The 8,798-nt window shown below is 40.2% G+C and overlaps 1 protein-coding gene and 3 non-coding genes across 4 annotated transcripts; 1 reads left to right on the forward strand and 3 right to left on the reverse strand.

Annotated features, from left to right (window-relative positions):
* The first annotated feature begins 1,079 nt into the window (after positions 1-1,079).
* Positions 1,080-5,564, forward strand: LOC121961690 (uncharacterized). The gene is made up of 2 exons (XM_042511756.2): positions 1,080-1,239; positions 4,387-5,564. Exon 2 carries the CDS (start codon positions 4,552-4,554, stop codon positions 5,287-5,289), a length of 738 nt encoding a protein of 245 aa, XP_042367690.2. The 5' UTR covers positions 1,080-1,239; positions 4,387-4,551; the 3' UTR covers positions 5,290-5,564.
* Positions 5,565-7,124: 1,560 nt separating this feature from the next.
* On the reverse strand, positions 7,125-7,211 carry trnay-gua (transfer RNA tyrosine (anticodon GUA)). Its single transcript is given in 2 exon segments — positions 7,125-7,160; positions 7,175-7,211. It is a non-coding gene; the product is annotated as a tRNA-Tyr (tRNA).
* Positions 7,212-7,565: 354 nt separating this feature from the next.
* Positions 7,566-7,652, reverse strand: trnay-gua (transfer RNA tyrosine (anticodon GUA)). Its single transcript is given in 2 exon segments — positions 7,566-7,601; positions 7,616-7,652. It is a non-coding gene; the product is annotated as a tRNA-Tyr (tRNA).
* Positions 7,653-7,977: 325 nt separating this feature from the next.
* On the reverse strand, positions 7,978-8,064 carry trnay-gua (transfer RNA tyrosine (anticodon GUA)). The gene is given in 2 exon segments: positions 7,978-8,013; positions 8,028-8,064. It is a non-coding gene; the product is annotated as a tRNA-Tyr (tRNA).
* Positions 8,065-8,798: the final 734 nt, after the last annotated feature.

An 8,798-nucleotide genomic window follows, 5' to 3' on the forward strand; every position in this document is an offset into this window, starting at 1 on the left:
TAACAGTTGAAATGACAAATAAACCAAAACTTGGAATTTAAAAATAGCTAAATGAGTAACTAAAGAAATTTTTAACTAAAACTCTACATTTTCTAATTTGGTGTAAAATGTTGTTATAGGGAAGTGGTAGCTACGATATCTAATGATTTTAGGTTGTGAGTTTTTAGTGACATTTGTGGATATAAATGTGTTCAGATACTTGATAACAATCTAATATATGCATATTAGATTAGATTAGATTAGATTATTATTGAGTATCTGAACACAGCTATAAGACCTGTCAAAACCTTTCAAAACCTTTTTTTGGCTTAATATTGTCTTTAATTTCTTTGGCATGGCTTAAATGTATTTGCAATATTGCTGTTTGTATTTCCAAACTTTAATTATGTTTGTCAAGACCTCTGAGTTTTTCTCCTTAGTGCATTTGTCAGCTTCACTTGACTTATTTTGGTTTGTTTGTTTGTTTTGCAGACAAAGAGAACACACAACAAAAGACAGCAGAGAACATAAAATAAAATGAATTGAATAAAATATTGAATAGCAAAAATGTAAGATAGGGGGAGGGGAAATCCATAGTTTGGGTTAGCTATGGAGAAAAAAAAATGTTTGCATTGTGACTCAGTGTGTATCCACACACTGCACATGTTGGTGCTGTGTAAGTGTATAATAGTGTATAACAGCTTCCTGGCATAGTTTCCAGTCATGTAACATGTCTTGCCAGTAGAGGGAAGCAGAAGTTGGGAAGTCCAGCTTTAGAAATAGCTCTCTTTCCACTCGGTGTCAGCGGCTCACAGCAGCAGACTGTGGACTGACTGATAATCTGCTCTTTAAACAGTGAACATAAAACTCCACAGACCAAAAAACTGACCTTCTGACCTCTGTTGACCTTTCAGAAACTGTGAGCACAAAGTCTATTTCTAAAGTATTTTTTCCACTTTTTACTCACATTATTAATCATCTTTCCCACTCTGAGCAGACAGCAAAGTCACTACTGACAGCTCTCAGGCCAACTGTTATGTCATGGATTTGGGAGGTGGGGTGGGTGAGAGCGAGAGAGACGGAGAGGGGGAGAGGGAGAGACTTTTGCACAGCTTGTCCATCTTGTTAGTCCTGTGCCAGCTACAGCATGCCTGTCTGCCTATCTGTTGTTGTGTGGCTTCGTGTCTGAATGCACGTCTCGCTCTGATCTCTGGCTTCTCATCTAGCAGCTCGCTCAGCGCCGCAACTGAGAGGACACAGGTATGCTCAAAAGTTGTTTTTAGGTAGAAATCAGAAGAGAAAATGTGCCTTGGATGAAGAATGTGATCTGATTTTTTTCCTCCTTGGTGTGTGTGCTTTGTTAGAGGTGTGTTATCTGTAAACATGTCAGTGTTGGAGGGGTCACTGTGGGTCAGTCTGATGTTGTGAAGGACAAAATCTCACCTTGCACAGAACAGAGAAAATGCTATGAGGTGGTTTCTCTTATCTGAGTCTCCTTCTTTGACATTGAAAAGTGACCTTTTGTCAAATTCTTGCATCTGATATCACACATTAGCACAGAAAGAGTGCCCTAAATCTCTCTGATCAATTACTTCACCATGTTATCGCTGGGATAGGATCAGTGGGAATCCAATTACTCAAGTAGGCCAGTAAGTAAAGGAGGGTCACGGAGTAGAAAGGTTGACTGGTTTCTTTGCAGGCAGAGATGTAGACGAGCGTGTGAAGAGTTTAAAATGTTGGAGGTCAACTTTAATGTTTCAGGGATTGAAGTCTGCACAGGTCAACAATATGGCAGCAAGTCCGTCATTAAATCAGTGACGTCGTGGAGGCGTACGTTTCATTCTGGAAGAGGTGGAGTGATACGACAAAGGATTTTAATTGTGAAAGTGTGGCAACGTCCAAAATATACAAAACCACAAATAAAAAAAAAAAGATTTAGCGGGTGATTTAGGTCTTTAAGGCCTCGCTGTGGGCTGGATATGTTTATCGAAGGCCTAATGAGCCCTTGTATTGATTTTGTCCAGCTGCCGGACTCAGAGTCAGAAGGTTTTATTGCACAAAAAGTAACCAAAATGTTGTGTAACAGGCAGGACGGGGGTTTCCTTTGTGAGGCAACACAAAAAGAAACAGTGTTTTAGTCTTGGAATTTAAGTGAGTGCATGTTTTTAAGGCAACAACAGTGAAACAATCAAAATCTATTTATCTGTGAGAACATACTTCATATACTCACAGGACATATTATACACCAAGGGTTTAAATTTAAATACGCTGAGTAAGGGGCGCAAAGCTTTGACAAGTTCTTTAAGGGAAAGCAGAGAAACTTATGACTGCATATGATGAGGGACAATGCATCTTTATGGATGCGGCCGATGGTGATGTCGCCTCACTTTTGTAAACGTAAACTTTTCTGTCAATTCTACAGCAAAAACTGAATTAGCACTAGATTTGAAAACTAAAATGCAGAACTACCTAAACTGAGTCTAACTGGTAAATTTAATTTACATTTCATTTCTTGCTGTAGCTACTAATCACTAATCATAACTTTTTGTTTTGCTCACAGTAATTAGCAACACCTCTTAAAATGTGTTTTCCGACTGAATATAATAGAACACAATATCATATTATATTATATAGTGTTAAGTATAAAGTAACAGATGTTCGAACCCTAGAGAGGCTTTTTTCCTCATCAAGCAGGTCTCTACACTTTTATTATCACCTCACAGAGGGAAATTAAATGGCACCATTGATTTTCTATTGAAATTACGTGAATGCATCTTTTTTTTTAAGAACTAATAGTAAAAAAAAAAAGCATGGGCAAAAAAGAACTTAACTTGCAGATTACTAAATGATATTATTAACATAAGAACAAAGGATTGGAAGGCACTTTGCTTCTTGAATGCATCCCTTTTTCCAACAGCATGAGTGTACTTTTTCTTTTTGGGTTTGGTATAATAGTTAGGGCTTTGTAGCATATTTAGTACTTATTCCAAATCCTTTCTAATCTATTAATGCTTAGCATTAAACTTTTGAAAGTTACTTACCCTTTCTGCTAGACCAATTTTACTCATACTATTACCAGTTATTTTGGTATTACTTACGACTGTTATTTACTAATAATTATTTTCAAAATATTGTTATTATAATATTATTTCAGCAATACTTACAACAACAAAGTCACTATATAATCTCAACAATAGCCATTAAAATATATATATTTTTAAATATCTGGCATTAAACACAGAGTGATTTTTTTTAAAAGATTGGAAAAAAAACACATAGAAATAAGTCAATATCACTTATTGATCTTGACCCCCTCTTTCTCACTCACTGATGTGCATGTAGCGGTACTGTTTACAACCGGTTCCTATCTAGAACCAGAATTTCTCTGAGAGACAGAGTGCGCCGCAAAGCCCTGGCTGTTAAGAGATGCGTTCTGAAACCAGAGAAAACACACGACAGGCCACATGTTGTAAACGTGATCCAACATTAGACAGTGAGGAGCAAGTGTTGAGAGAATCTATTCTGGGGCTGGCATGAGGCGAAGACTTCTGCAATCAAAGCTCAGATGTGGCACAAGGGGTGAAGAGGGTCACCTTGAGACTAAATTCATTTATGCAAACCCCCATGTAGACATAATCCTTAATCTGGGAGTGGTTTTCCAGAAATTGTGATTTTATTAAATGCTAACATCTCAGTATTGGTTAGAGTGAGAGTTGGACTGCAGACATTTTTCAGTCATTATGAATAACATGTCAAGTGCATTTTACGTTCCTACTCTCAGGTCATGTGAAATCACTGACATAGCTTCCACTCTTGGGTGACAGATGGAGATGTATGTAGCGCCTAAACATAGTAAGATATGCAGGTCGAGGCTATAGATAGTCACAGCCGCTGCAATACAGAGCAGCCAGAGAGCAACTTTTTCCAACCGCAGCCTCACTGACGTCACTGAGAACACCAACCCGTTTAAAAATGCAGACAAGCATGTTTATTAAGCAGATCATTATTTTAAAAAGCCACTACGTGTAGGAATATTGCTGAAATTCTGAAGCGAATGAGACAATCCTGGTGGAAATTGGTGCAGTCAATAGACGGGTTTCCATAGCTGGGTTACCATTATAGATTTGTGCAAAACTTAAGCGATATTTTCGGAAATTTTGGGGGGGTGGGGGGTGATAAACGGGAGTTTTTTCAAAATTGAAGTGATTTTCAATTTGAGGGTTAACGGAAACCTGCCTCATAACCCTCAAACTGTGCGAATGGAAACACATCAATTTATCAAAAACAACTATTTTTTATTGCAAAAAGTGAAATATTTCCCTCTGAAATGTAGCCGAGTAGAATAACTGAGGAAATATATATTTTTTTAAATTGACAAACTACAAGTAACTTATGTTGTCCCTGCAGCAGCCAGCCTTCACTCTGGAGGAAAAGGCCCCAGTCAAGTCCAGCGGGGGGGATGGAGGAGGCGGGGAGGCTGGGTCCCTCAGCCCCGGCCCTGCTCCTCAGTCTCTGACCCCAGCAGAGAGTCCCTGGCAGAGCGAGAGCCTGCTGGCAGAGTCCTGGTCCACGATGGGCGACGTGGACCCCGAGGACACCAAGAGCCTGGACAGCAATGACGAGGTGGTTCTGGGCGGGGAGGAGAACCACTCCTCCAACTCTGACATGGTCCACCTGGAGCGAGAGCAGGCTGAGATGCTGGAGGAGGCAGAGAAGGAGGAGGGAGAGAGGAGAGCGGAGGAAGAGGAGGACGACGACGAAGAGCTGCAGACGAGTGTGCTGAGTGTTTTAGGAAGCGAGAGGGAGCTGGTAGAGCTCAGGGAGGAGGTGCAGGACCTCCGGGCCCCTGAAACTGAGGAGCTCCTGGTGTCAGTGGAGGAACCTCGCACGGAGAAGAAGCCTGCAGAGTTCATGCAGGTGGTTCCCCCGATGGCACTGCCTCCTCTGCCAATCGTCAGGCTCGACCCCCCGTCCGCTACGTCCACCCCGGTCCCTTCAACCACGGCCACTGAAGCCGAGGAGCTTTACTCCACTCAGGGGCTCCACCCTCCTTCTATCCTTGCACGCATCACCGCTGAGCCTCCCTCACAGAGTGTCGAGCAACAGTTCTCACAGATTCCCCTCTCGGATGTGGAGGAACATTCAGTCAAAGCGTCTCAAGCAGAACCGGAAAAGCCGGAGCCACCACAGCCGACTGCTCCCAAGACTCCCAAACCTCTGAGCTCCACCGAGCTGCTGTGTGGAGGCGCTGCTTTAGTCGCTGTTGTGGGAGTAGTGGCTTATGGTGCTGTGGCCTACTGCAGGAAATAGTCTCATTTAACCCAGAATTTTCAACACAAATCTATTCCAAATGAAAATATTCCACTTCAACTCTCTGAATTCAGGATTTTACTCTCCGACACTCTTTGTATTGTAGTGATTATTACACACATTAATTAGATTTTTTTCGGATTTGTGCTACCTCAGCTCACAGCGGAGCTCATGGCCTTTGTTTTTCCGTGTACAACAGATCTCCGATCTTTTAAAATGTAAACCTGGAATGTAAAATCACGTGAAGGAATTTTAAAGAATCCTGAAACTTGAAATGTTTCGTCGGTTTCTTTGTGTGATTGTGTCTTTTCTCACTTCTCCAGAAAACAACACAAGAGGTGAAATTAGACACCAATTCCTCTTCTAGCTATGTCATGTCGCTCTAGATGTTACCATCTACCATTTATTACCAGCTTTTATGCGTCATGCAACTGCATGAGTCTGTGTTGCATATCGGAAATTAACAGCAAGTATAGCAAGAAAGTTGAAAACAAGCTTCTTAGTTTTTGGGCCTTAAAGGTCCAGTGCAAAGGATTTAGGGGGACATATTGGCTGAAATTTAATAAATATTCAAAAGTATGTTTTCATTAGTGCATAACCACTGGCAACTGAAAATGGTTGTGTTTTCATTTCCTTAGTATGAGCCAGAAATTGGTGTAGAACCCACATTTATTGGGAAGGTTGTGATCATGTGACCATTGCACTGACAGGAGTAAAGAAGGAAGTAGTATAAAGACCGAAAGCTCATGTAAGGAGGCACGCTGGGTGGAGGACAGGTCAAACAAACACAGGACTCGAAACCAAGTGAGCTTTGACTTATTTTAAGGGACTATTTTCTTACACAGAACCATAGTTAAGTTTATTTTAAGTGCATAATGTCATTGGTGGGGCGCTAATTTGTCAGAAATCATCCAGATATATCATACATATGTGCATTTTAGTAAGACATCATGTGAACTTTTGTATGAGGATATGTTGCTAAAGACACTAGACCTTTAAATCTGCACGAAATGATTTGGCCACTTAGGAACAGTATAAATACACTTTTTTGCACATCCAGCAGATGTAAAGCAACACTAGCATTCAGTTGGAGTTGTGTCTGATGAATGTGAGTCCAATATTACCGCCCTTTAAGCTCTTTTGTTTGTCTACACTAACTCCTAAAGGGAAACGCTGACTCTTCAGCTGCTTAATGCTCCACTGTGTTACCAGCTGAGGTTAGCTGCTAACTCGGTGCTGTTCAGCGGTTAGTGTAGTGTTGATGCTATGAGAGCTGTGAACCCAAACTGTAAAGTTGAGGGTCAAAAAAAAACCCCCCAAAAAACAAAAACAGAATGACTAAAGATGCCTAAAATCTGTGAGAGATGACAAGAACTGCAGTCTGGTGATAAATCTTGGAAGGCTCATCTATAAGAGCAACTTCTTTTACATACAAGCAGCCATGTGAGCCACTGTTAATTTATAAAATAGTAATTATATATAGCAAACCCTTGTTATAGGTTGTGTATGTCATTCAGTTATAAGACTAATGCGCCCTTTTCACATCTTTTCACTCGAAAGAAACAAAATTATCCAGTTTAGTTTCTTTTGTCAATTTCTACCATGATAATCACTCTGCAACACCTCAGATATTCTTGTTTATGACTGCTTTATCGCTTCAGTTGGGTTGTGATGGTAGAAAAAACAGACTTATTTATCAGTTTAGACTGTTCTGATGCAAGTTGCAGATATCACCTATAGAGATATCTGCCTTCTCCTGAAATAATGGGACTAGCTGCCATTTCCTATCTAGAGAAGGCAGCTGTCATCACCGGCACAATACCTTCAGAAGTCTCTCCTTCGAGCCGGATTTGAACCAGCGACCTAAGGATGTCTGATGTGTCCACTACAGTCCTCCGCTCTACCAACTGAGCTATCGAAGGATACAGCAAGGGCTCCATGTAGGAGGATTTTTACCTAATGTATTCACCAGCTGTTTATCACTTATTATTGTGATTTCATGAGGTTACAATAATAATAAAAATGATATACAGCTGGTAACATAACATGAACTTTGTTATATAAAAGCAACTCTTTTGAAATGCCGTCAGACATTCAGTACACTGACGGCTTCACAACTCCTGGTTAAACAGTAACAGCAGTGCACTGTGCTGACTTGTCTTAACCAATTTTGTCTCCAATACTGTGAAGAGTATTTATAGACAGAACAGGTCCAATGGTTTTAACAGCTCTTTCATAGCATATTCAGCTGTGCAACTTTTACCCCTAAAAGCCACTCCTTCGAGCCGGATTTGAACCAGCGACCTAAGGATCTCTGTTGCAACCACTACAGTCCTCCGCTCTACCAACTGAGCTATCGAAGGATACAGTAACTTCCTCATGTAGGAGGGCTTTTAGCTAATGTATTTACCAGCTCTTTATTGCTTATTATTGTGAGCTTATGAAGAATAACATAACATGAACTTTGTCATATAAAAGCCACTCTTCTGTAATACTGTCAGACATTCAGTACACTGACGGTTTCACAAGTCCTGGTTAACAAGTAACGGTGGCACACTGTCCTGATTTGTCTTTCCTGTTTGTGTCTCCAATACTTTGAATAATATTTATAGATAGAGTTTTTTTCAATGGTTTTAACAGCTATTACATGGCATATTCAACTGTGAAAGTTTTACCCCTAAAAGCCACTCCTTCGAGCCGGATTTGAACCAGCGACCTAAGGATCTCTGTTGCAACCACTACAGTCCTCCGCTCTACCAACTGAGCTATCGAAGGGAGTACACCTGCTATCTACACTGACCCCAACTTTTCTTTTCACAGTCTACATACTGTGTGCAGTAGAAATAAATCTACAAAGAGTACAAAGAACTACAACTACAAACTACAAAGAGACCTCTTTTTTATATATATTAGCTGTTAGAAATCTTGTTAATAGCAAAATGATAAACTTGACCATTTTTCATGTTGGAGCACGAACCCTGTATAGTAAAAGTGTGCCTGTGTGTCAGGTGCAATTACGCAATGTACAAAATAGGGTGAATCAATCCATACGTCTAAAGACTAAACTATGCATTTTCTGTTTCTGTTACTCATATAACAGCTACACCATTCAACAGCAGACACATGAAACTATTTGCTTGCAACTTAAGGTATCCCATAGTGAGGTAAAAAGTACAACATTTGCATCTACACTCTAATTCAGTAGAATCAGAGCGTAACAGAAACTGTAGAGTACAAGTCGTTTGGCTCACTGCTCTGTGCTGCTATCTGCTGGTCAGTTTGCACCATTTCAGCTATTTAGAAAAAAAAAATCATCATTAATCAACCTCTTGTGTGATAAATCACTTCTTCTAAGGAACAATCATACATTCTTTCTAATTTAGATAAAATATATAAAATATAAGCCATATGTTTTCTCTCAGATAAGGCAAACTAAACCGTTGAATTTTGAAGGAACTCTAAACAGATTTTTAATCCCTCTGGAACCTGAGAAAATTGGCTTGATTTCT

The sequence above is a fragment of the Plectropomus leopardus genome, chromosome 22, assembly GCF_026936395.1.
Source record: "Plectropomus leopardus strain MGB_pleo_1.0 chromosome 22, ASM2693639v1, whole genome shotgun sequence".
In the NCBI taxonomy this organism is placed as follows: Eukaryota; Metazoa; Chordata; class Actinopteri; order Perciformes; family Serranidae; genus Plectropomus; species Plectropomus leopardus.

Bases quoted from the DNA above. Each gene is read 5' to 3' on its own strand.
- LOC121961690 (XM_042511756.2), top strand. From the start codon at position 4,552: ATGGGCGACGTGGACCCCGAGGACACCAAGAGCCTGGACAGCAATGAC.